At 46.3% G+C, this 27,932-nt stretch overlaps 1 protein-coding gene across 1 annotated transcript; it reads left to right on the forward strand.

The window, feature by feature from the left end:
* The first annotated feature begins 1,004 nt into the window (after positions 1 to 1,004).
* LOC143829414 (methanethiol oxidase-like) lies at positions 1,005 to 26,361 on the forward strand. Its single transcript, XM_077320260.1, has 11 exons — positions 1,005 to 1,038; positions 6,869 to 6,981; positions 10,500 to 10,685; positions 12,479 to 12,599; positions 14,571 to 14,753; positions 16,003 to 16,181; positions 16,356 to 16,434; positions 19,540 to 19,661; positions 23,116 to 23,208; positions 25,625 to 25,743; positions 26,199 to 26,361. Exons 1-11 carry the CDS (start codon positions 1,032 to 1,034, stop codon positions 26,359 to 26,361), a joined length of 1,365 nt encoding a protein of 454 aa, XP_077176375.1. The 5' UTR covers positions 1,005 to 1,031.
* Positions 26,362 to 27,932: the final 1,571 nt, after the last annotated feature.

The following is a 27,932-nucleotide window of genomic DNA, read 5'->3' on the forward strand; positions in this document are numbered from 1 at the left end:
CTTATAAAATCTGTGCTAGATGGATAACAATCTAATTAAGTGACTCCAGATGAAGGTGGAAACAGAAAGTACCAAAGTGAGATTACAACAAAGGCCAAGATGACAGCTCTATCAGGGCTGTGATCAGCCCGATGTCACCAAGCTGGCTTCATGCGGAGAAGCCCGATTGTTGGTATCAGCTCTTTCTTTCAGAGCCTGAGTAGTTTGTTTGTGTGTGTGTTTAAAAAAAAAAAAAAAGGAGCCACACCTTCTCTCTTGTTCCCTCCCATTTCATTATGTATATAAGATTCCTTCAAGTATGCCCTTTGTGCATGTACGGATGACAACCAGCATCTTTTCACAGCCAAAAATATACACTCTGACGGCAGCGATGTCCGTATATCAGCAGGCGGTGAAGGGGTCACAGACAGTGAAGGGAGCAGGCCCACCCATGTCGGGTAAAGGTAAGAAAGGGAAGTGAGGGGCAGTGACACAGGCTGACCCGAACCTTCATACTCTCCTGGAAAAGAAGATAAGGTCCTTATAACCAACTTTTCTCTAGTTTACAGAGTCCCAAAGTGGCTTCTAATCTCCTGGAGAGCCAGTTGGGTGTAGTGATTATGAGCTGAACTTGTGTTCAGTTTTGGGCACCACACTTGAAGAGGGATGTAGACCAGCTGGAGCATGTCCAGAGGAGGACAACAAAGATGGTGAAGGGTTTGGAGACCAAGACTTTGGAGGAAAGGCTGGGGGAGCTTGGTCTGTTTAGCCTGGAGCGAAGAATCAGCCTTTCTTTACCCAGTACCTCTCAGCAGAATAATTGCAATCTATTTGGAGGGATGGATGTCCTTGGAGAGAGCTAGCCAGTTGGAGGGAAGGGTGATTTCATTAAACCCTGTTCAGCAGTTTTGGGGTGGAAAAGGTGGACAGGTGGTCTGAGAGCCATTCTTATGCCCATTTAGATTCACCCTCTCACTTTTTCTCCCCTCTGCTCTTTAGATGGCACGGGGGACTATCCATACGGGCCTGGGTATGCAACTCCACTCCAGGCAATGGGAGGTAAGCCCATTGGGCTCTGCCCACAGAAGCAAAGATCCCATGGGAGCTGCAGGACCACTGAGTTTGCTCAAGAGTCAGTTAAAGGGTGCTTCCGAGAGAAGGTGTTTTTTTTTTTTTTTAGTGTGTAGGATCCTATGGAAAGCTTTCACAGCATGGTGGGTGCCACCAAAAATTGGCTGCTGCAGGAGACATAACAGAGTCACAGGATCATCCTAGAGTTGGAAGGGAGCATGGCAGCCATCTAGTCCCACTCAATGAAGTGTTACCTGAATTGGGTGTGTCAGGGGACAAGTGCCAAGGTTGGGGAAAGGGCTTGCGAGAGGTCAGGCAAGTTTAAAAGATCAAAAAGCCCACGGCTACCAGGTAATTGCACTCTAGGACTCTAGAAAACAGACATTTAAGAATAGAAAAGCAGTCAATCATAGAATCATAGAGTTGAATCATAGGTCATCTAGTCCAACCCCCTGCACTACGCAGGACACTCACAACCCTCTCGCTCCTCCACTGTCACCTGCCACCCCCTTGAGCCTTCACAGAATCAGACTCTCTGTTAGATGGCTCTCCAAAAAATCTCCAAAGATGGAGAACCCTAGTCGAGGCCAGACAAGCCTCCCTGGGGCCAGGGCTCACCAGCTTGTTTCTGTTTCTGATTGAAAAGACAGCTTCCATCTTGTTTATTTAATTATTTTCACATTTATATGCCACTGCTCTCCATTTGAACTTGCGGCCCATTTTCTTTCTTTCACTCTATTTATATTCCAAGAGAGTCATTGATATCTCCAAGATTTTTTTCATTTCTACTGCTTGATTCAGGTGGTGAACTATTTCATCACAGTCTTCCTTGGCTTCATGACATAAGATCAGATCATCGACATAAGACAGAACATAAGTCCATTTGTTATCTCTGTATCTTGAGCTTGGCCTTTCTCACATCCTTCCCTGGTTAACATTTGATGAACTTTCTCATTCCAACATCCCACAGCCTGTTTTAGTTCATAGGTGTTGGTTTTTGGATTGTTCAAATCCTGATCAAATCTGTTCCATGGTAATGTCTTTCTTCATTTCTCCTTGCAGAAAAGTAGCCTTCATGTCCAAATGCTCCACCTGCATCTTCCTTGCTGTTACTTTGCTTAAGTAACTAAAATTTTTACTTGGTCAATTGTCTTGCTACCCAACATCCATTTCCTTGGAGTCCAACTCTTAGAAAAAACTAGAATTTTAGATTTCGAGAAATTGATCAGTAAAGAGTTGCATTGACAATATAAGTAAAAACACTTAAGAAATCTTATAAGACCAACTCTTGAGTATGAGAGGATGGCTGTGTCATCCGCATATAATAACAGGGGCATTGCACGGGAGCCAGCCTTTGGAGGGTGCCCATTGATCTGATCAAAATTCTGGACCAAGTCAGACAAATACAAATTAAAAAGATGTGGGGCAAGAACACAGCCTTGTTTCACTCTAGTAAATGATGAAGCTACACTCCAGTTTCTGCTTAACGATCTTTCTGCAGAGACCCCATTGTGTGTAGCTGAATTTTTAATGGCTGTTTATCAAGCTAGAATTAATGTTTTAATCAGTTGATTTTACTGTATTTTAGTCTATAATATTAGCTTACTTTACTCTATTATAATTTTTCCCTGCTTGGCTGTACTTGCCTCTTATTGTTATGCCAATAAAGGTTTATATATATATACCTTTGCTTAAGAGCATTCTTATGGTAGTGTGTCTCACCACTGGTGTGGACATTTCATCATTGTCTTCTCCATACTCCATACTCAGCAACCAATCTGGTTTCGTATCTCTGTACTTCCCCTTCTACACCATACTTGATTATGACAATCCACTTTCATCTTACTGTCCTCTTCCCTGGAGGCAGATTAGTAAGTGTCCTATGTTGGTTCTTGATCTGGGTTTCAATCTCTACTTCTGTAGCTTTTCTCCCTTTTTATGTTTCCTTGGTGGTTACCCATCCCAGTGCTTATAGCTTCAGAAAACGGGCTGGATGGGGTGATCTTCCTGCTGTAGTCCATCCCCTCCCCAGATACTATCCTTCCCAGGCTCCAACCCAGATTTCCACGAATTTCTTAGCACAGGTTTGGCAACCCTTCCCTAATAGTCTCCATCTTTGGGAGGTTAGAAAAGCCTTCTCCTGCTTGCTCTAGGCCAGGGTATTTTCCATTGCTTAGGTTTTTCCCTCTCTTATTCTTTCCTCATCTGTCTTTCTCCCCAGCGATGACTCTAAGTGTCTTTTACAAAGGACTTTAAAAAAGAACTTATATATTTATTCCAGACAAATATATGGCCATTGGACAATAACCAAAAAAGTTGTTGTTGTTGTTATGTGCAAAGTCGTGTCCGACCAATCGCGACCCCATGGACAATGATCCTCCAGGCCTTCCTGTCCTCTACCATTCCCCGGAGTCCATTTAAGTTTGCACCTACTGCTTCAGTGACTCCATCCAGCCACCTCATTCTCTGTCGTCCCCTTCTTCTTTTGCCCTCGATCGCTCCCAGCATTGGGCTCTTCTCCAGGGAGTCCTTCCTTCTCATGAGGTGGCCAAAGTATTTGAGTTTCATCTTCAGGATCTGGCCTTCTAAAGAGCAGTCAGGGTTGATCTCCTCTAGGACTGACCGGTTTGTTCGCCTTGCAGTCCAAGGGACTCGCAAGAGTCTTCTCCAGCACCAGAGTTCAAAAGCCTCAATTCTTTGACGCTCGGCCTTCCTTATGGTCCAACTTTCGCAGCCATACATTGCAACTGGGAATACCATAGCCTTGACTAAACGCACTTTTGTTGGCAGGGGGATGTCTCTGCTTTTTAGGATGCTGTCTAGATTTGCCATAGCTTTCCTCCCCAGGAGCAAGCGTCTTTTAATTTCTTTGCTGCAGTCCCCATCTGCAGTGATCTTGGAGCCCAGGAAAATAAAATCTGTCACTATCTCCATTTCTTCCCCATCTATTTGCCAGGAATTGAGAGGGCCGGATGCCATGATCTTTGTTTTCTTGATGTTGAGTTTCAAGCCAACTTTTGCACTCTCCTCCTTCACCCGCATCAACAGGCTCTTTAGTTCCTCTTCACTTTCTGCCATTAGAGTGGTATCATCTGCATATCTGAGGTTGTTGATATTTCTCCCTGCAATCTTGATCCCAATTTGTGACTCCTCTAATCCCGCATTTCTCATGATGTGCTCTGCATACAAGTTAAATAGGCAAGGCGACAGTATACAGGCTTGCCGAACTCCTTTCTCAATTTTGAACCAGTCAGTGATTCCATGTTCAGTTCTCACTGTTGCTTCTTGACCTGCATATAAATTTCTCAAGAGACAAATAAGATGCTCTGGTATTCCCATCTCTTTAAGAACTTGCCACAATTTGTTGTGCTCCACACAATCAAAGGCTTTAGCATAGTCAATGAAGCAGAAGTAGACGTTTTTCTGGTACTCCCTAGCTTTCTCCATGATCCAGCGTATGTTGGCAATTTGATCTCTAGTTCCTCTGCCTCTTCGAAATCCTGCCTGTACTTCTGGAAGTTCTCGGTCCACATATTGCTGGAGCCTAGCTTGTAGGATTTTGAGCATAACTTTGCTAGCATGAGTGCAATGGTGCGGTAGTTTGAACATTCTTTGGCATTGCCCTTCTTTGGGATTGGAATGTAAACTGACCTTTTCCAATCCTGTGGCCATTGTTGAGTTTTCCAAATTTGCTGGCATATTGAGTGTAGCACTTTTACTGCATCGTCTTTTAAGATTTTGAATTGTTCAACTGGAATGCTGTCACCACCACTAGCTTTATTGTTGCTCAGACTTCCTAAGGCCCATTTGACTTCACATTCCAGGATGTCTGGCTCCAGGTCAGTAACTACCCCACTGTGGTCATCAGGGATGTTAAGCTCGCTCTTGTATAGTTGTTCTGTATAATTTTGCCACCTTTGTTTAATCTCTTCTGCTTCTGTGAGGTCCCTACCATTTTGGTCCCTTATCATACCCAACTTTGCATGAAACGTTCTCTTCATATCTCCAATTTTCTTGAAAAGATCTCTGGTACTCCCCATTCTATTGTTTTCTTCTATTTGTTTGCACTGTTCATTTAAGAAGGCATTCTTATCTCTTCTAGCTTTTCTCTGGAATTCTGCATTCAATTGGGTGTATCTTTCTCTTTCTCCCTTGCCTTTCACTTCCCTTCTCTCCTTAGCTATTTGTAAAGCTTCCTCAGACAGCCATTTTGATTTCTTGCATTTCTTTTTCTTTGGGATGGTTTTAGTTGCTACCTCTTGTACAATGTTGCGAACCTCAGTCCATAGTTCTTCAGGCACTCTGTCTATCAGATCTAATTCCTTAAATCTATTTGTCACCTCTACTGTGTACTCGTCGGGGATATGATTTAGTTCATACCTGAGTGGCCTAGTGCTTTTCCCTACTTTCTTCAATTTAAGCCTAAATTTTGCAACAAGAAGCTCATGATCTGAACCACAATCAGCTCCTGGTCTTGTTTTTATTGACTGGATAGAACTTTTCCATCTTTGACTGCAGAGCACATAGTCAATCTGATTTCTGTGTTGACCGTCTGGTGATGTCCATGTGTAGAGTCGTCTCTTGGGTTGTTGGAAAAGAGTGTTTGCTATGACCATTGTATTCTCTTGACAAAATTCTACCAGCCTGTGCCCTGCTTCATTTTGTACTCCAAGGCCAAACTTGCCTGTTATCCCGGTTATCTTTTGGCTTCCTACTTTAGCATTCCAATCCCCCATGATGATAAGCACAACATTTTTTGGTGTTGCTTCTAGAAGGTGTTGTAGGGCTTCATAGAACTGATCAACTTCATCCTCTTCAGCAGTAGTGGTTGGGGCATAGACCTGGACCACTGTGATGTTGAATGGTTTGCCTTGGATTCGAACTGAGATCATTCTGTCATTTTGGGGATTGTATCCCAAGACTGCTTTTCCTACTCTCTTATTGATTATGAAGGCTACTCCATTTCTTCTGCGAGATTCTTGTCCACAGTAGTATACCTGATGGTCATCTGAATTAAATTCACCCATTCCTGTCCATTTTAGTTCACTGATTTCTAAAATGTCGATGTTCAGTCTTGTCATTTCTTGTTTGACCACGTCCAGCTTACCTTGATTCATGGATCTGACGTTCCAGGTTCCTATGGAATAAAAATCTTTACAGCATCGGACTGTCTTTTCGCCACCAGTTACTTCCACAACTGAGCGTCCTTTCGGCTTTGGCCCAGTCGCTTCATTCATTCTGGCGCTACTCGTACTAGCCGTCTGCTCATCCCCAGTAGCATATTGGACACCTTCCGACCTGAGGGGCTCATCTTCCGGCGTCATATCGTTATGCCTATTGGAACTGTCCATAGAGTTTTCATGGCAAAGATACTGGAGTGGTTTGCCATTTCCTTGTCCAGTGGATCACCTTTTGTCAGAGCTCTCAGCTATGACCTGTCTGTCTTGGGTGGCCCTGCACGGTATAGCTCATAGCTTCACTGAACTACGCAAGCCCCCTTGCCACAACAAGGCAGCGATCCTCCTCCAAGTGACAACCTTTCAAATATTTCAAGAGAGCCACCCTGTCCCCTCTCAACCTCCTCCTCTCCCAAGTTGCATCCACAAGACAATACATCCGGCAGGACTGCATCCCCCTTGGTTTCCCTTCTGATTTCTCCACACATATGGCCCCTCCTCAGATCACATTTAATTCAATGCCACCAGTTACCATCCTTGATGTGCTCCTAAGAGAGCAAGGACTTTGAATCAAGAAAGTTGTAGTGGCTTTTCCAACAGTCCTGTAGCTTGATTCCTGAAACTCCTCTTTGCTTTCCCAGGTCCCCGAGAGAGACTCATGTATGTTTCCTGCATCTTAACCGGCTCTGGCACCCAGGCGCCCGACTACCTGGCGACGGTGGACGTGGATCCAGAATCCCCAACTTATTGCAAGGTTCTGACCTGAGATCTTTTCATTTGGGGAATGTTGTTCCTTCGTCGTGTTCCAGGGACGGACTAAGAGACGGTTGAAATGAACACACGATGATGATGAAGAGGAAGAGTTGGCTCTTATATGCCGCTTTTCTCTACCCGGAGGAGTCTCAAAGTGGCTTACATTTGCCTTCCCACCATATATAAAACTCCCACCATTCAGGAAACCCTTGCAAGGCCATCGAGAAAACCCAGGTTTTCATGAAACCCTGGTTGAGAAAGCCTACTCTATGCTCTGCTGTGGGACCTCTGTCGTAACTGGCTGGCCACTCTGTGAGTCAGGAGCCACCCATCCCTGCAATTTAAACAGGTCAAATCAGCCATGGCTGTATTTAAATTGTGTAATTTATCCATGATTTGTCCAGTTTAAATGCCTCCCCCTTCTTTCTGAGGCAGTGCCTGAGATCGTGTGTTTGTGTAGGAGGGAGAATCAGGCAGGCAGCTGTTGTGTCATAGAATCATAGAGTTGGAAGGGGCCAGACAGACCATCTAGTCCAACCCCCTGCTCAACGCAGGATCATCAGTTGCTTAGTGGGTCCCTTAAATGCCTCCCCAAACCTCACAGGCAAAGCTGTCTTCTAAGGCTTGGGGAGGCATTTAAAGTGTGAGCTTTGCCAAACAGCTGATAGTAACAGGCACACTGAGCCCTTTAAATGCCTCCCCAAACCACTGAAGGTATTTAAAGGACACAGAGTCCCTGTCATGATCAGCAGGTTGGTAGGTGGTCTCTTCCTCCCTTCTCAGGCAGCTGTCCTTTGCCTGGGAAGGGGGAATGCATGTGCACAAGGGGAAAAACTGAAGGGTCATTCATGCTAACTGGATTTGGCCTGAAACGGTTTCGGTCAAATCTGAAACGGAACATTTCCCCCCCGACATATTTCCACTTTCCACTTTCAAGATCAAGCACTCAAGTTAATGAAATTGTGCAGGTGAATACTCATAACCTCCTAGACCGTTTCTGCACTCGAGGTTTCATGCCAGGCTGTTGGCTGGTGTTTTAGTCGTGGCATGTTGGCCCACCTCTTCCTGCACCCACACGGAGGAGCATTTGGCCTGGTCCACCCCTGATTTGTACTCCTGCATGGGAGCTGGGGCAGTGAAGTTTCCAGTGCGTAAACGGTCCTGGTGACAACTTTTGCGTGAATTTTGTGAAATGTTTAGTTAGATTTTGGGCAGCAACCCTTCGCAAAAAGCTGAACCCACTGAAAATGCAGATTGTGTTGCTGGCACTGCAGTCCATGCAATGTGACGTCGCCAGAAACAATTCTGAACATGTTAAGAATCATCCAGTCTGAAAATGCCAGGCTGGGAGTTCTGATACTGGCTGTGTCAGTGGATTAGATAAGAGAGAAAAAGAAAATTAGCATGACTGTACCCACGGCAGTAAGAAAACCGCAGATATCATTGTTTGCAGATTATCATTTTATTAGCGTCTTTGTGCTATGCTTAAGCATTGTAGAACCTGCTTTACACGCAGAAAATCCTTGATTCAGTTCCTAACAGTCAACTCCTGATAAAAAGAATATGAGTTCTCAGCCGGATCTTCTTGTGTCCATGAAGTTCAAATTGTACAGCCTCAGTTTGCCTTAGGACTATGCAGGAAAGAGAGAAAAGGCTTAATTCTTCAAACTCCATTTGATTGTGCCTTTCAAAACATCCTCTCTGCATCATGTTTAGGATGCTTTGGGCTGATCCTGCATTGAGCAGGAGGTTGGACTAGATGGCCTCTATGGACCCTTCCAACTCTAGGATTCTATGATTCTATGATTCTATGATTCTATGATTCTATGATTCTATGATTCTATGTGTTTATTTAGGCAAAAACAACAACAAGCCTTTAATAGCATATAAAAGTACCATATAAAAAGGGAAAGTGCAAAATGATCCACTTCTATACAGAGTAAACACAGGCAGAACTCATGATCTCTCATGGCAAGATATAAAAATTTTTGCAACTATTTCAATTATATCAGAGTTCTGGGATGTCAAAAAAACCTGAATCTTACGTTCATCCAAATGCAGTTCTATTTTATGCAGCAGTGAGTTAAGAAATTTAGCTCGGATCGAGAAATGAAATGGTCAATGGGGGAAAAAAAATGTGTGTAATTGATTCTATACAGCATTGTCCACAAGGGCACAATCTAGCTGAATACGGGATCTGTTGAAATACATCCTCCCTGCATCTTGAGCAAACTGATTGATTAAAAGCCATCTCTTTTCAAAACTCATGTCCCCCCCCCCCTCGTACCTCCTAAGAAGAAAGGAAGGCACCTCAACACCCCCTGAGAGCTCCAGTGCTGAGCTTCATAGACCTATTTGATCAATTCAGAACATGGGACCACAACGTGTTTAAAAATTATTTCTATACAGTTTTAAAGGAAAAATAGAGAAAAGAAAGGCAGACATTCATATTAATGACATGTCTTTCAACCCACAGAAAAAAATAATTGATTATAGTATAGGATTAATAAATAACTTTCTAACAGTCTGGGAAATCATTCTTTGGTATTCTAGAAAACAATTATAATGTTGTAAAAAATTCATCAGGAGAATCTCTGTGCAACAAGCTAGTTAGTTTTGCCATTGTTGAGAATTCTCCCACTTTATTCAACCAGATATCCATTCATAGAATCATAGAATCATAGAATCATAGAATCATAGAATCATAGAATCATAGAGTTGGAAGGGGCCATACAGGCCATCTAGTCCAACCCCCTGCTCAACGCAGGATTAGCCCTAATCCATCTGTCCTTGCTGCATTTCATCTTTGAGCTACAATGAATTTAGCTGCCACCGTTGCATGGAAAAAGAATTTGTTCAGATTTGGTGGGAGAAAACTTAATCACGCCACATGGCATAAATGTGGGGAAAGTTTCTGACCTCTATATCTTGCTTTTAAAAGATGATTGTTTGAAATCTTGTCTTAATAGATGTAGTGATCATATATCTTACAGGAAGTTAAGAAGAGAAGGGTGAGTTAAAAGAGAAAACAAATATGCAGGGAAGATGACACTAAGATGATTGATTGATTAATCAGTTGATTGATTGGATTGGTTAATTGATTGGATTGGTTAATTGATCAATTGATTGATTAATTGATCAATCGATTAATTGATTAATCAATATCCCATCACTCCCATACAATGGCTCATCGCGGGTCACAAAGTCCTCATAAAAAAAAAAAAAAACATTAAAGCCCACATTAAAGGACATACCACTACAATACAGAATAAGCACAGCAAACAAGGTGATAAATAACTCTATCCCGGTGCCCAAAAAACTGATACGCCCACTATTGGGGAGGGAGAGGGGGACTAGTTGGCAACAACCCAGGTGCTAACACCAGCCCAGGAGGGGTGTGATCTTTAAGACATGTAGTATTCAAAGAGACCCACCCCCTTTTGGAAAACACTTGGCAGACACCAGAAAAGGGGGAACCCCTAGATTGGAGAGCAATTACTTTCCCATGTTCCTCCACAGGTGATCCATCGCCTGCCCATGCCGTACGTCAACGATGAACTCCACCGCTCCGGGTGGAACACCGACAGCAGCTCCTTTGGGGATACCACCAAAAAGCGGAACAAGTTGATCCTTCCTTGTGTGGACTCCGCTCGCATTTACGTGGTGGACACCGGGAGTGATCCAAGAAAACCCAGCCTCCACAAGGTACGCCTTTATTGGAGAAGCTCAAATTAACCCTGAAGGAGCCTCAAAGCAGCTTACAATCACCTTCCCTTCCTCTCCCCCCTCAATGGACACTCTGGTCGATTCCACAGCAGTGGTGCCACTCCAGGCTGCTGCCAATGCGTAGCTGCATAGCTGCATGCTCCGCAATTTTCTGTGTCCCCACGAGGGACACATTTCCGCACTGGGTAGGCTCCAGCATAGTCTGGAGCCTATGCAGTGCGGAAATGTGTCCCTCGTGGAGACATATTTCAGCGGGGCAAACCAGTCTGCTGCTCAAATGTGTCCCCCCTCCCCCAGGGACGCAGCCACAGCAGACAGGTTCCTCTGTATGGGAGGGCAGAGAGTTTATTTTTATTTTGCAGGAAGGTGGGATTGCACGGGAAAAGAAACACACCTTCCGGCAATTTTTCTTTTTAAACCAGGCTCTGCCCCATGATGCCACAAATCTTACTGGGATAGTGTTTTGCCCCCTCCCAGCCTCTGTAAAGTGGCTCTTCCCATCCACATGGCCAGCTGTGGGACAGGGCCTGTTAGCCCCCACAGCACAAAAAGGGAATGCAGGGATTGCCCCAATGTCCCTACTGACGCTGCCCCAGACTTTTTTGACCATGTGAAGAAGGTGGAGTTGAGAGAATTCTGACAGGACTGAGATCAGCTCTAACAGGACTGTGACTGGCCCAAGGTCATCCAGCTGGCTGTATGTGGAGGAGCGGGGAGTCAAACCAAGTTTGCCAGGTTAGAAGTCATCGCTTTTTACCATGACACCAAACTCCCAATCTTGGTTAGCCTGGGATCTCAGAGACCCAGGTTTGAATCTCCACTCTGTCACTGAAGTTCACTGGGTGACTTTGGGCGGGTCACACCGTCTCCACCTATCCCACCTCTCAGGGTTGTTGTGTGGATAGAATGCTATAGAAAAGAAGCTGAATGGTGTCATACTAAATATAATTGTGCCTCCTGTCCCCTCCTCTCCTTTTTCCTGTCTCGCTCTTCTCTGCCACTATTTCACACTTCTCCCCCTCCACATGCCTTTTTGAAATGGTGGAAGAGACCAATGTGGTTTATACAAGACTCTCTTTTGCTTGTCAGTCAAGCCAGGCAGCCAATCCCCTTTCTCCATGCTTTAAAGCACCTGCGATGCCCATTAATTTTTTTTAAATTCAATACTTCTTTGTTGAACCGCCTATGCATCAAATCATAGATGCATAGTGCCTCTGTATAGCCATCCCTTATGGAATCATGAGTCTTGTTTCTTTTAAAAATTAATCTCATTCATTATTTTTTTTGGGGGGGGAGGGATGTTTTGTGCTACAACTTTGGGGGAAAATTTTCTTTTGGCTTTGCCTGCACACTTATACGCCTATTCATTGCTCCAGGCAGTTTGCTTAAAACAAAAAACAGAAACTCCCATCCTCAGGAGAAGAGGGAGGGAGGAGGGTGCGAGGGCAGGACATTAGAGGTGAAGATAGCACTTATTTACCTCCATACTTTTCTTTGGTTGGTGGGATTCTGGTTGCTCTCCATTAGATAGTGCCACATAGGTTGGTAAATTTCCTTTTTGGCATTCACCAACTAGCACTGTAAAATGGATGATGTAGCCAGCCAGTGCCCAAACACTGCATGTTGTTGACGTCATGTGGAAGGGCCAGAATATTACGAAAATGACATTATTTATAACGGGTGCAGAAATCCACCTAGATTATGAGGAAAAACACACCCAGTATCAGCTCAATGTAACTTCACTACACATGTTCTTTCCTTTCTCCCCACAGGTGATTGAACCCATAGAAGTTTTCCAGAAATGCAACCTATCTTTCCTACACACATCTCACAGCCTTAGCAGTGGGGAAATCATGATCAGTGCAATGGGGGACCCACTTGCCAATGGAAAAGGTATTTCACAAAATGGATACTTGCATGAAATCCTGGCTTAGGAGGTCAAGGCCAGGGGTCCTCAGTGTGGTCGTGGGGGTGCCACCGTGTCCACTGGCACCTTTTCTGGAGCCACCAAGTGCTTCTAGGAAGTGAGCAAAGCCAGGTGGGGCTTATCCCCAGCAAGGCTTCTAATTGGCCACAAGAGATTTGATGGGCTGTGCAGATTTTTTTTAAAAAAACACTGCTTTGGCATCAGCTGCAAAAGAATGCACTTTATGAGACTGAAGTTAAGGCATCTCTACATGATAAAATTGTTTCTTAATTGGTGGGGAGAGGGGGAGTGAAAGGAGAAGAACACAAAACATGCGCATAAAAGGAGCTCTCGGAAGCTTAGACCCAGAATTAAACTTTGTTCTGTTGCTTGTTTACTGTTATATTGTGCTGTTGTACTGTTATCTGGTTACAATTATTAGTTACTAGTAATCAAGCCCGCTGCAGGGAAATGCAGCGGGCGCTAGGGCCTTACCGAAGTTGTCGGCGCGCTGGTCGTCGGCGGCGAGCTTCTTTTGTTGGCGGCGGGCTGACGCGGCGAGAGGCGCTTCGCGCCTCTCACCGCGTCAGCCCGCTAGGCAGGGAACCCTCGGCAGCCACGCTTCACGCGACTGCCAGGGGCTCCCTCGGGCGGCGGCCTGACGCGGCGAGAGGCGCTTTGCGCCTCTCGCTGCGTCAGGCCAGGAGGAACTGCGAGCTGCGTCAGGCCAGGAGGAACTGCGAGTTCCTGAAGCTGGCAAACGGAGGGACCAATCGACAGGCGCTTCGCGCCTGCTGATAGGTCCCTCCGATTGTCTGTCGTGAGGAAGGGTCCAATCCGGACCCTTCCTCATCACGGACTGATCCCACCTTTACACCGCTTAGCGAATTATTTAGTCCGTGGCGCCCGTGGCGCCACGGGCAGTTTAAAGATTATTATAAGGTTATTCACATGTTTTTATAGACCGTTTTATGTATTGTTCTTTGTTATGATGTAAACCGCCCTAAGCCTCCGGGGAGGGTGGTATATAAGTATGATAAAATAAATGAATAAATAAATAAATAAATAAATAAATAAATAAATAAATAAATAAATAAATAAATGAATGAATGAATGAATGAATGAATGAATGACCACTTGAAATTACTCATTGTCTTGAGAGTTGATAAACAGTATGAATTTCACTAGATTAATCTGTCAATTAAAACTGCAGCCATTTCCTTGTGTATGTGTGTGTGTGTGGGGGGGATCATACTCCTGTTCCCTTTCCTCTCCCCACAACAGACACCCTGTGAGGGAGGGGAGGCGGAGCAGAATTTACAGAAGCCATTTTGTGTCCAGCTCTATCTAAGGCAGCCATTTTGTATCTGTGCCCATCACCTGGTGTCAGAATTCCGAAGTTGCCTGCAGGCTCCAAAAGGCTGATTAACCCTGGTGCAGTCAGAACCAAACGCTGGTTTTAAATGGATGCATGCAACTGTATGGGAATCAAGGAACAGGCTTGCTGCTGAATTCACTAGCTACTTAACTCATACTCACTTCTTAACTGGAGATGGATTGTTGGGATGGATTGACTCAGTTTGAAGAAGACACCTGCAAGACCTGGGCAAAGCTCTGGAGAGCCTCCTTGAACAGAACCATTATGAATCAGAAGCATTTTGAGGGCACTGAATTTGCACCCCTAATCTGAAAGTACTCATAATTTTAATCAGAGCACTGATCTTGGTTAGTTTGGGAGCACCATTTAAGGTGATTCAATTTACAGATGCATCATACAAAAATGGCAGCCTTGATCTCTTTGCATTGGCCTATACACAGGAAACTAATTGGTTTTCTCCTTTGATTGTGAGATAACTAATTTGTCTTGGATGCCTTCAATTTAATTTTCACCCCACCCCTTGGCAAGCCATTCTTGAGGGAGCACATGTTTCTGAGCACGCATCTTGCTCTTCTGCCAGGCGGTTTTGTCCTTCTGGATGGAGAGACCTTCGAAGTGAAGGGGAACTGGGAGAGACCCACCCAAGCGGCCCCTCAAGGGTACAGTTTCTGGTACCAGCCGAGGCACAACGTCATGATGAGCACTGAAGTGGGGGTGCCAAAATACTGGATCACCGGCTTTGACTTTCGTAACTTGGGGAAAGGTAAGACCTCAGTACGTGGGACTGCAGCTCTTGATTTATTCATTATTCTTACAAGCGGAAACATAAAGACGGAAGGGAACTCAAGGGTCATCTAGTCAACTCCCCTGCACAATAAATGATATTCAATTGGGTTGGATTGGATGGGCCACTGCCCTAATCCAACATGGCTTCTCATAAATTCCCTCAAGTCCCCAGTCTTCTCAGAGGTTTAGTAAGCGCAGTGAAAGTAATTGGCTGTCTACTGTCTCCACCCCACACACCTGTTCCACTATATATTTCTGGTAAGACCTTGGAGGAGGAGTGTGTCTCGTGGCTTAAGTGCCATTCAGCACTTAACACCCACTCGGGGCAGCTGTCCCACCCCTGAGTGCCTCCTCCTCCAACAGGCTTGCCTTCCTGTCTGGTGGCCGGCCAATCACCTTCCGTCCCCCATCCCTGACCACCCCACCTCCTCCCACTTACCTCTGAGGCTCGGAGGCTGCAGATCCCTGCCACATGAGAGCAGGGATGAGGAAGAGCTTGAGAACTGCCTCTGGTGGTGCACGCATCCCTTCCAGGTCCTGGGGGGAGGGGGAGGCCATCTGCAGAATTCTCCCCCCCCCCCAATCTAGCACCCATTGTATTCCTGAAAGAAACGGGCTTGGCCCCTTCATACACCTCTATCATGCCCCCCCACCTTAGCTGTCTTTTTTCTGAACTGAAAAGTTCTCCAATCTTCTTCATAAAAAAGATATCCTAACCTCCCAATCCACTTAGCTGCCCACAGTATTTTTCCAGCTCTGCAATGTCTTGTTGGAGACACGGTAACCAGAACTGAACATGGTATTCCAAATGAGGTTGCATCATCAATCTGTACAGGAGCATTATAATATCAGCCATTTTATTTTCATTCTCTTTCCCCCAAAAATAGGTTTTTCCCTTTTCACCACTCAAGTACGCTGGGTTGAAGCTTTATTGAAGTTTTTCACTATGACCCCAGCATCCATCTCAGTGTCCATCTTACCTCCATTTTATCCAGATGCAGCTTCAGTTACTTCAAGCCTCTCTGGTCCTCTGTGGTCATTGGTTATACAGCAAAGGATTGGCTGTTCAGGGTCAGCTGATTCCGAGGACCAGGAGGATTCTGAATCATGATGTCATCACCATGACTGGAATTGTTTCTCATTGATCAGAAGCTATTTAATTCTGGTGGATTCATACTTGCTCACCAGCTGTCTGGCTTTGGGCTTTCTTCTCTGTCCCCCTCCAGATCGCTTTGGCCGTCGCCTGAATGTCTGGGACTGGACCACCCGCTGCCTTCGCCAGTCGATCGATTTAGGAGAGGATGCTGACCCCTTGGCCGTCCGGTTCCTGCACAACCCCGATGCTGCACATGGATTTGTGGTCTGCATGCTCCAGAGCTCCGTCCACCACTTCTACAAGGCAGAGGTGAAACATCTTTGAATGGCGATAAGATTGGTCACCTGACTTGTCTTGCCAGGAGCATACCGGTGGGGGGTGGGGAGTCCCCATTGCTCACGTTCACCAGCAGTGAGGATTTCACAGTCTTTCGCCCATCCATCCTGCAGAGCAAAGTTCCACTCTCCTGGCTTTCTTCCATAGGATGGGAGTTGGACAACAGAGAAAGTGATCCAGATTCCGAACAAGAGAGTGTCAGGATGGTTATTCCCCGAAATGGCAGGTTGGTCAAAAGAATGGGATTGGGGACTCTTCTCTTTACATTCTTCCATCCCTGCTCTTTGCAAGCTGTGGATGATCTTCACAGAATCATAGAGTTGGAAGGGGCCATACAGGCCATCTAGTCCAACCCTCTGCTCAACGCAGGATCTTGTTAGCTTAGTGAAGGAGACAGGCAACTGTGCCCCTCCTAGAAGAGCCTGGCTTTTCCCATTCATGCCTCCATGAAGGAGTGTTGGGTTGCCTCCAAAGCAGTTCCATTTTGCTGACCTTTGGTTTGGGCTTCCCAACTGATGTGGTGTTTTATGGAATCTCCACATGCTGCTGTCCTCCAGTTGTCCGCTTTCAAGGCAATATCCCCAATTTAGAATCATAGAGTTGGAAGCTGCTATACAGGCCATCTAGTCCAACCCCATGCTCAACACAGGATCAGCCCTAAGCATCCTAAAGCAATTTGCTCCAATCTCTCTCATTTATTGATTGATTGATTGATTTCCTGAATTTCTATCCTGCCTCTCCCAACTTTTGTCACCTCAAGGTGGCTAACAATTAAAACCATAACAATTTCCCCATAAAAACCCCCTTCCATCAATGGCAATACACATAAAACCCCACAAGATGGTGGAACAAACTATCACCCAATGTAATTTACTACAGTGGTTCTCCACCTTCCTAATGCTGCGACCCTTTAATGCAGTTCCTCATGTTGTGGTGAACCCCAACCATAAAATGATGCAAAGGTTCTTTCACAGAAATTAAACCGAAACTGACCCATGGCGTGAAGATCCATTGCCCATGATTCTATATAAATTGTTTTTTCCCCGGGGTTTCTCAGTTCAGTCCTGCCTCTTGTCCCACCATGACCATCTTGCTCTTTTCTGCTGCTCCAGCCGGACGAACGCTCTATCCCGATCTACCCCACAAGGCTGTTGTGTGGATGGCACCCAATTCCCCCCGACCAAGCTGCTTGCCCTGTCGTGATCCTTGTGAAAGGGTTGTTTGACCCCCCAAAGGGGTCCCAACTCCTAGATTGAGAACCCCTGATTACTAAGTCCAGCCAAACAATCAGCATTAGCTGTTATATAGTACAGAGATGCTCAGACAGGGTGGGATCCCTGATGGAACTCTGGTCCACTCCCATGGGTATGTTCTCTGGCAAGACTGTCATGGCTTCAGAACCACCTTGCCACATGGGCACTGTTTCCCGGTTGACCTCCCACGTGGGCCACCATTTCCCCTCCTATTCCACCAGTGGGCATTTGACTGGCTTTGGAAGAGAACTGACAGTTGTGATACCGCAATAATATTACAAAGCTATTACAGCATTGCAATTAGCAATTTTTGAAAAGAAGGAGAGCTTGTGGGTTTTTTTTGGACCTCAAAGGAGTCTCAAAGGATTATGCTGTGGAGTCTCCAAGCAGCTTCCAAACACCTTCCCTTCCTCTCCCCACAACAGGCACCCTGTAAGGTAGGTGACGTTCAGGGAGCTCTGAGAGGACTGTGACTGGCTCAAGGTCAAACAGCTGCCTTCTTGTGGAGGAGGAGTGGGGAATCAAACTTGGTTCTCCAGACTCCTACACCAAGCTGGCTCTCAAAGAATTCAGTGCTCCAGTGGCAAGGGGAAGGAATGGTAGCCACAAGGGGAGGAAAGAATGCAAGGCAACTTCATCTGGATTCTCCATTGCTACTATCAATATGTCTTCATTCTACAGTTCCCAGACTCCAGGTGGGGCCTGGAGATCTGCAATTACAACTGAAGTTCAGCCTACAGAGATGTGGATGGAGTGGCTGCTGGGGAAGGGGGGGGATTCTATGGCTTCATACTCCACTGAGTCCCCCCCCCACTAAACTATGCCCTCCCCAAGTTCCACCTGTTCCTTGATTTTTTAAAAGTTCATTTAGATAAGCAAAATGATTCAAGAATTTAAACGTCACGCCATTGAATCATAGAATCATAGAGTTGGAAGGGGCCATACAGGCCATCTAGTCTAACCCCCTGGTCAACGCTGGATCAGCCCAGAGCATCCTAAAGAAATTCTGCCGAGTATTCTTCTTCCCTTCATGCATAGAATTATAGAAATTTAGAGTCAGAAGGGACACAGAGACCATCTGGCCCCACCCTCTGCTCAATGCAGGATCAGCCTCAAGCATCCAGGAAAAGCATCTATCCAGCTGCTGCTTGAAAACCACCAGTAAGGAGAAGACCACCTCCTTAGCCAGTCAATTCCACTACTGAACGACTCTGACTGTGAAATTTCGCCACCCTGATATCTAGCCAATATCGTTCTACACATGAACCCATAACTGTGGGTCATCTCTTCTGCTGCCAACAGGAACCTTTCCCTGCCCTTCTCTAAGTGACAACCTTTCAGATCCTTCAAGAGAGCCATCCTGTCCCCTCTCAGCCTCCTCTTCTGCAGGCTGAACATTCCCAAGTCCCTCAGCCTTTCCTCCTAGTGCTTGGTCCCCAGGACCCAGTTCATTTTCATGGCTGTCCTCTGAATCCTCTCAATTTTGCCCGTGTCCTATTTGAAGGGAGGCCTCCAGAACTGTATACAGGACTCCAGGTGGGGTCTGACCAATGTGATATACAGTGACACTATGACATCTTGTGATTTGGATGTGATGCCTCTGTTGATATAGCGCGAGAGTGCATTGGCCTTCTTTACCACCACATCACACTGTCTGCTCCTATTTAGCTTCCCGTCCACAAGTGCCCCTAGATCTTGTTCACACTCAATGCTACCCAGAAGTGTCTCTACCATCCAGTATGCCTGCTTCTCATTTTTGTGACCCAGATGTAGAACTCTACACTTCACCTAATTGAATTCCATCTTGATCTCATTTGCCCACTTTTCCAGCATGTTCAGATCTCGCTGTACGTTCTTGGGTGTTCACTACTCCCAGTTGGGTGTCATCTGCAAATTTAATGAGGAACCCCTGTATCCCCTTGTCCAGACCATTGCTAGAAATCTTGAAAAGTACCAAGCCCACTACCAAGCACTACAAAACCCAACATGCGGTGAGGCTTCCATACCTGCTCTTGAAAAGTTGCTAGCGGTTAGATTAAAGGAAGAGACACAAATATTCCCTCTTTCTCCCTCTCCAGCCTTTAGCTACTGCATTCTCATTTCCTTGGACGATCGGTTCCTGTACATGAGCAACTACATACATGGTGACATCCGTCAGTATGACATCACTGACCCTCATTGCCCCAGGCTGGTTGGCCAGGTAAGTGTCTTCATTCAAGGGTCCTCCTTTCTTTGGTGGGAGCGGCAGCCAGGAGAACATCTACTTGGCATGTCGAAGGTTCAGTCCCTGGGATTTCCAGCCGGAAGGACCAAGCAACAGGTTTTGTGAAACATGTTAAGAGATGGGATAGCCTGTCTCTTCTTTTGGGGTAATATCTCAGCACTCCCCAGATGTAGGATATTCCACCTTCTTTTATGTAGGAGAGTCTCAAGTTTCTTCAAAGTGGATGATAAACATATTCTATCTATCTATCTATCTATCTATCTATCTATCTATCTATCTATCTATCTATCTATCTATCTATCTATCTATCTATCTATCTATCTATCTATCTATCTATCTATCTATCATCTAGAAGAAGAAGAAGAAGAAGAGTTGGTTCTTATATGCCACTTTTCCCTACCCAAAGGAGGCTCAAAGCGGCTTACAGTCGCCTTCCCTTTCCTCTCCCCACAACAGACACCCTGTGGGGTGGGTGAGGCTGAGAGAGCCCTGATATCACTGCCCGGTCAGAACAGTTTCATCAGTGCCGTGGCGAGCCCAAGGTCATCCAGCTGGTTGCATGTGGGGGAGTGCAGAATCGAACCTGGCATGCCAGATTAGAAGTCGGCACTCCTAGCCACTACACCAAACTGGCTCTCTACCTACCTACCTAACTACCCATCCATCCATCCATCCATCCATCCATCCATCTATCCATCTATCCATCATCTGTCTATCTATCTATCATCTACCTACCTACCCACCCACCCACCCATCCATCCATCATCTATCATTTATATAACCACCGCTCTCAGAGAACTGGCTCACGGCAACTTACAATTTTATAATACCAATCCCACAACAAATAGTCATTAAAAATAAACCTCAATTAAAACCCCCATTAAAAATATATATACAGCACATGTATTTATATCTGAGGAAGCTGATCACAGCTCTTTTTAGCTATCCAATATACCTCTAGCCCTTCACCAAAGATCAAGTCCAAGGTATGCCCTCCTTGATGGATGGGACCAGTAACTAACTGTGAGAAGCCCAATGCTGCCATGAAAGATACCAGGTCTGGGTTCTGATTGGTGGCCGGCTCATTTGCATGGATGTTGAAGTCACCCAGGATTAGCACTCTCAGGAACTACAGCCGCCCGTAGGAGTCTTCGCCTGGCACCTGTTGGTGTAGAAGGTGGGTGATATACCAACCAGGTGGCCAACGTCTTGACCCTCCCATTACAGGCCCATGTGGGATCACTGGCATAGGGAGGTCCCTGTAGGAAAAGGACTTCCATATCACCATAGCAACCTCTCCCCCCAACTCAAAGTCTATGATTGATGAAGTACTGAGAAACCTGGTGGGGTCATTCTCCCACATCAGTTATTGTCTACTGTCATCATTGACTCTGTGGACTTGAAGCCACTCTCCAGGTTCTGAAGTAGAGCTAACACCCCCAACTTTTTGGTCCTTTGTTAACTGGAGATGCTGGGGATTGGATGGGTTCCATGCCAAGCGGATGCTCTACCATGAGGCCCAGGCATGGGGTGATTTCTTCCCCCTTAACTTGCCTGTGAACTTCCCATTTCTTGCTTGCAAAGGGAGAGGGAGAAAGCCCCGGGAAGTAATTCTTGCTCACCCTTCAGTATCACACAGAGAAATGGAAGCTATTTGGTTAAATGCAGGGGATTGGATTTGGTAACACCCATGGTTTCCCCCATAGAATAATAATGTCAACAACTGTGGCCATTGTACAGGCTTTCTGTTCTTGGGAATGGATTGGATCTGCCTGATCCAACAGTTTTTCTGCATCCTTGTTTTCATCGTTTGCATGTCCTGATTACTTTGGGCTCTTCTTTTTCTTATTTGTTTTGCTCCCGCTGGTTTTCAATTCATGACTAGATAGCTGTATATTCTGGCATATTTACCCTGCAGCTTTAATATACCAGAAAGACAATGTGATATTGAATCAACCACTAGAGTAGCGATTCCCAACCTGTGGGCCGTGGACCACATGTGGTCCATCAACTAATTGGAGGTGGGCCCCGAAGGACGCCTTCTCCCCCCCACCCGGCCCTTCACCCCCTTCCCGGCACTTTACAACACACTTCGGGTGTCCTTGTCTCCCATCACTCCCAGATGGGACTATCTCGTTGCAGAGAAACCAGCTCAGGGTTCCCATTGATTTGTCATTGTCATGAGTTAAAATTCCCATGAAAACAAAACGTTCCATATGTTCATTGTTGTGGCGTGTCTGTATCTTATTTTGAAGGGATGTTTAAACATGACCATAGCGATCAGAGAGCGTCAGGGCAGTGGTTGAGAGTAGAGGAGTAAACTACCCCCCCCACACACACACACACACACCGGGCCTCAGTAAAATTGTCAAGCCTTGAGTGGTCCCTGGTGATAAAAAGGTTGGGGACCACTGCACTAGAGCAGGGGTAGTCAAACTGCGGCCCTCCAGATGTCCATGGACTACAATTCCCAGGAGCCCCCTGCCAGCAAACGCTGGCAGGGGGCTCCTGGGAATTGTAGTCCATGGACATCTGGAGGGCAGCAGTTTGACTACCCCTGCACTAGAGGGTACAAAACACACCTGGAAAAGAAGAAACCGAGAAACAATAGGGGCACACAAATGATGAAAGTCAACATACAGAAGAGCTCCTGGTCTTGTTTTCAGTTCTTTTAACCCCTTCATTCTGCTTGAACCAAAGGGGCGAGATACTATTAATATGCTATTCTTTACATGGCTTGGGCCCTACTTATATACAGGACAGCTTACCTCCTTACGTCCTCTGCAGGGCACTCCGTTCTGTGGGCATGAATTTGCTGAGGGTCCCGGGAGGCATGGCTGGCCTTGACCAGGGCCAGGGCCTTTTTGGTCATGGCCCCGACCTGGTTGAATGAGCTCCCGGACAAGCTGTGGGCCCTCAGAAGAATCTCTGGGTTCCGCAGGGCCTACAAAATGTAGCTCTTCCACAAGGCGTTTGGTTGAGGCCAGCTGGGAGGACCCCGGGGTATGATTTCTGGCCCCACCCCCCTGAGTTCGGACGCAGCATTAGAGCTGCCTTCGGTTGCCATCCTGGTTTTTGACTATCAACCACTGGTCACTATGAGGACCAATGCTGGAAGGCTGAAGGATGGGAGGAGTTCTTATCTTGAATTGTATGCCGCCATTTTTATGCTAGAGATCTTGGAGCATGTTAATATTGGGGTGTTTTAATGGGAGATTTGGTTTTTTGTGTGTTTTTATATTAATTCTGTGAATCGCCGTGAGCCAGCTTGCTGGGAGCGGCAGTCTATAAATCTAACTAATAAATAAATAAATAAAATATTTTGAAACAGATTATTACATTTGTCAGACCCACTGACCTTCTGACCCATTGACTCTTGGATCTGACCAAGCCTCTCTTCTGGATGGGTGGGATACTTGTGTGCACACAGGTCTTTGTTGGCGGCAGCATCGTAAAAGATGAAGATGTCACAGTCCTTGAAGATCCAGAGCTGGACAGCCAACCTGACCCTTTTGTCATCCAAGTAAGTAAGGTTATCCAGTCTGGCTTGAAATGCTGACATTTGGGTGGGCAGGATATGAGGGGAGAGGTAACTAAGTGTGATATAATGCCATAATCCAATCCCCAAAGCACTCATATTCTAAAAGAGAATTGATCTCTGGGAACACTCTAGATCCTACCTGGAGGTTGGCAACACTAGAGGGCAGCCAATACTGCTTGTCCCCATTGTCATTCATAAGGCGATGAGGAGGGATATGAAAAATAATTTTAAAAGTTTCTTATTCGGATCTATTGTACTCAAATCAAGTATTTCAAAATCCCTATCATAGAATCATAGAGTTGGAAGGGGTCATATGGGCCATCTATTCCCACCCCCTGCTCAATGCAGGATCAGCCTCAAGCATCCAGGAGAAGGATCTGTCCAGCCGCTGCTTGAAGATGGCCAGTGAGGGGGAGCTCCCCACCTCCTCAGGCAGCCCCTTCCTCTGCTGAATTAGACTCCTGGAATCCTAGAGGGGGAAGGGGCCATGCGGGCCATCCAGTCCCACCCCCTGCTCAGTGCAGGATCAGCCTCAAGCATCCTAAAGCATCTAAGAAAACTGTGTATCCAACCTTTGCTGGAAGATGGCCATTGAGGGGGAGCTCCCCACCTCCTTAGGCAGCCCATTCCACGGCTGAACTTGACTCACAGAATCCTAGAGTGGGAAGGGGCCATGCAGGCCATCTAGGGCGGGGTTGCGGTGGTGTGGTGGCAAATGGGGGTGTAGTACTGGTGACATGGGTGTGTAGTGGGGAAGGTGGCATGGGACTGGTTGCTGGCTTTGAAGGGGCTGGGTGGCAGAGGGTGATCGGGAGGGATTATGCAGAGAGGGGACAGCAGGGCAGGGTAGTGTGTGGATGCCAAGGTGCCCATTTGGGAGCCCATGGCAGCATTTTGTTGGAGAAAGTGGTCCGAGGTCTGGCCATGTTAGCTTGGTTGGGGAAGGGTTCTTTTTTTTTTGGGGGGGGGATGCAAGTGGGAGTTGGATTGCTTTCTGGGGAGGGGTTGGATGGAGAGGGAGGGAAGACCTCCCTCTCCCCATAAGAGACACCCTGTTAGGGAAGTGGGGCTGGGAGAGCTCTCCAATTAAGGGAGAGATCTCCAATTAAGGGCCGTGCTTTAACCTGTTACTTGGTCAAAAAAGGAAACCAGGTTGGTCTGGCAGGACCTGTTGGAGTCAGATCCATGCTGACTTCCTTGGATCACCAAATTGTCCTCCAGATGTTTGCAGATCGCTCCCTTTAATATCTGCTCCATGTTACCCAAATTGCTTGGACACGTGTCCTAAAAACACGTATCTTTGAGCTTGTGGGGAATATTAGCTCAAATGCTGCGAGAGGGGGGTAACTTAGCGTTATCGGATCGTTACCTTTGTATACGAGGGTCGATTGAACCCGTAGGAACTCAAGGCAAACACAGATTTAAATGGTAAAATAGTAATATAAGCTTTTATTGAAAGGAAAATAACAAAAAGACACATAAATAGCTAACACACATACAAGCAGTCATATAGAGAAGGGGGAGGAAGAGTGGAAGGATTGATAGTTACCTGTCCAAGGAGTGGTGGGTCAGAGGAAGAAGCACGAACCAGCGTGGGAGGTCCCGGGTTGGAAGACACTCAAAGTGATGGTCTCGGGCCACTATTTTTATGGGGTCCCAAAAGGGGAGGGGACCCAAGACTAGGGCGTGGGCGGTGTGTGTGTGTGGACATGCGGGGTGCACGTGGGTGTACGTGCAGTATGCAGGTGATGGGGTCTTCCAAGGGTCACTGCATATCCTTGCCAGACCGGAGATGTATGTGTTAATGGCTCTAGACAAAGAGTTATGTCCAGGGTCCCTGGGGCATCCTGGCTAGAACCAAATCACTTTATCAGTAGTACAATGGGAGGGGGGGGGTCAAGAGTAGGGCATGGAGGCACCTGGATTTCCAAACCAGCAGCCGAGATCAAGCCTGGGCTTGTTCTGTTTCCTAAGATGGAGTCTGCTCTGACATTGCCCTGCCAGAGTGACTTGGTCTGTCCTGTGTCTAGCTTGCTCCCAAGTCTAGACTGTCGCACTGCTCTATAGGTTTAGGAGTACAGTGTGCCAAGGCATAGGGCAGGGATTCTGCCATGCGTAACATCCATTATCTTCCCCACAACAGAAGTCAGACTCACTGGTCTGTAGTTTCCCGGGTCACTCACCCAGGACTGTGCCACGGAGGGCTAGGTAAGCAGTAGGCCGGCATCTCCAGTTACAGGTCCCCCTTGGAGACTGACATCCCCCATTAGAGCACCAGAGAGTTCTCTCTTCAAAGCATCCATTTTCTCTAGGGGAATTTATTACGTTCCGCACCTCCTTTCCTATGTTTTGCCATCTGCATAGCTTCAACCTGACTCCTGTTTCCTCTGCCTTTTAGGGAAGAAAAGTCTATGGGGGACCTGCAGTTCTTCAGCTCAGCTTGGATGGCAAGAGACTTTATGTCAACTATGCCATGTATACTTGTTTGGACAAACTGTTTTACCCCAACATGGTCAGGTAAGATACCTGTCCTCCTAGCTCTGTATCTGACTCTCTGTCCTCTTTGTCCAAAGTATCATAGAATCATAGAATAATAATGTGGAAGGGTCATCTAGTCCAACCCCCTGCACTAGGCAGGACACTCACATCCCTATTGCTCATCCACTGTCACCTGCCACCTCCTTAAGCCTTCACTGAATCAGCCTCTCCATCAGATGGCTATCCAGCCTCTGTTTAAAAATGTCCAAAGATGGAGAACGCACCACCTCCCGAGGAAGCCTGTTCCACTGAGAAACCGGCTCTCATGGTCAGGAACTTCCTCCGGAGGTTCAGACGGAATTTCTTTTGAATCAATTTCATCCCATTGGTTCTGGTCCGTCCCTCCGGGGCAAGAGAGAACAACTCTGCTCCATCCTCTACATGGCAGCCTTTTAAGTACAGTTCACGTGGACTCTGTTTCCTTCCTTCTTCAGGGAAGGTTCCGTCATGCTGCAGATCGATGTGGACACAGAATACGGAGGCCTATGCGTGAATGAAGACTTCCTGGTTGATTTTGGGAAAGAACCGTTTGGGCCTGCTCGGGCTCATGTGATGCGTTACCCTGGAGGAGACTGCACCTCGGATATCTGGGTCTAGATGGGGGGCATGCAGGCCTGTCCCAACATTAGATTTCAGGGAGGGCTTCAGAGAAGGCATGCAAACAATGGCTTGAGGCTCTTCTCTACTCATCATTTTTTAAACATACATATATATGTTTGGGCGACTGGTTGCATAGAAGCTATCTAGGGTTGTAATCTGTGGGCTGGGAAATTCCAGAAGATTTAGGGGTGGAATCTGGGGGAAATGGATTTGGGGGGGGGGTAGAGGAAGCTCTGTAGGGATGCGATGTCACTCTAGGAATTTCACTTCTCCTAGACTTTATGGTATACCATAGAGTCTGCCTACCACAGCCGCCATTTCCTTCAGGGGAACTGATATTTGTAATGCAGAGATGACTTGTAATACTGGCAGATTGTGAGGCTCCACCTAAAAAGTGTCATCCCAACACACTCAGTTTCTCAACTGATTCAGTTTCTGCTGAAATCTTGAGGGGGGAGATTCCTCACTTCAAATCCCTCTCAAGGACTCAGGGTCTCATGCACGCTGTGTTGAATGCAATTCAAACGTGGCTTCCTTGTAATGAGAAAAAATGACTTTGAGTCACAGCTTTGAGAGAAACAAAACTGGGGCAATAAAATATTTTCTTCCGTCTTGCTTGCATCTCAGTGCCTTCCTAAATTTTCAAATGGTTTAATTGACTCACTTTTATGGCCTTCCTCAGAATAACACGGCAAGAAAATTGTGTTGTTCTCCCAAGAACCTGGGCTGAATCTGCACGGAGCTTTTATTCCAATCCCAGATCGATTCAGTCCCTGCCATTTCCACTGAATGCAATTTCCATTTTGATTTGGGGTGATTTAAATTTTCCCTCTGCAACAAGAATTATTGATCCGGAGTGACCCTACCTTACCCCTGCGATATCATGGAGTGGATATAATCCTTGATATTTGAATAACTGGCTTCAGTAAGTGTGCAGCTGTCTGCTTTTCCTGAAATAACTTGCTGCTCAGCTTTCATTGTAGAAAAGCCCTGATTGGCCAGGGCATCAATTCAAAGGCTTCCTCGTTCCCAGGCTGCAAGTTTTCCCTTAAAGGGGAAGCCCTAACTTAACAGAAGCTCCAGAAGCCCTAACTTCTCTCTGCAGAGATTTGCCTCTTGGATTTATTCCCCCCTCTGTTGTCTTAAATCCGCCCCCCCCCCCCTTCAAGAAAAGACAGAGGCTCCTGCTGCACTTGGTCCCCCCCCCTTCTGAGCTTCCCCAATCACACGTAGAACACTATTCTGTTTCAATGGGGAGTGGGGATAGAGGAAGACCTGAGTTCAAATCAATCTGAATTCAGCAGGATCCACAACTGAATAAACAAAGTAAGTGCAGAATCAGTCCTTATGTGACAGGATACTGCCCTGATATTACTGAAGAAGAAGAAGAAGAAGAAGAAGAAGAAGAAGAAGAAGAAGAAGAAGAAGAAGAAGAAGAAGAAGAAGAAGAAGAGTTGGTTCTTATATGCCGCTTTTCCCTACCCGAAGGAGGCTCAAAGCGGCTTACAGTCGCCTTCACATTCCTCTCCCCACAACAGACACCCTGTGGGGTGGGTGAGGCTGAGAGA

This window comes from Paroedura picta, chromosome 1, assembly GCF_049243985.1.
Source record: "Paroedura picta isolate Pp20150507F chromosome 1, Ppicta_v3.0, whole genome shotgun sequence".
Taxonomy (NCBI): domain Eukaryota; kingdom Metazoa; phylum Chordata; class Lepidosauria; order Squamata; family Gekkonidae; genus Paroedura; species Paroedura picta.

Excerpts from the sequence above, each read along its gene's own strand:
- LOC143829414 (XM_077320260.1), top strand. Across the intron at positions 6,982-10,499 it reads AATCCCCAACTTATTGCAAG|GTGATCCATCGCCTGCCCAT; the intron begins GTTCTGACCTGA and ends GTTCCTCCACAG. Across the intron at positions 25,744-26,198 it reads TTTTACCCCAACATGGTCAG|GGAAGGTTCCGTCATGCTGC; the intron begins GTAAGATACCTG and ends TTCCTTCTTCAG.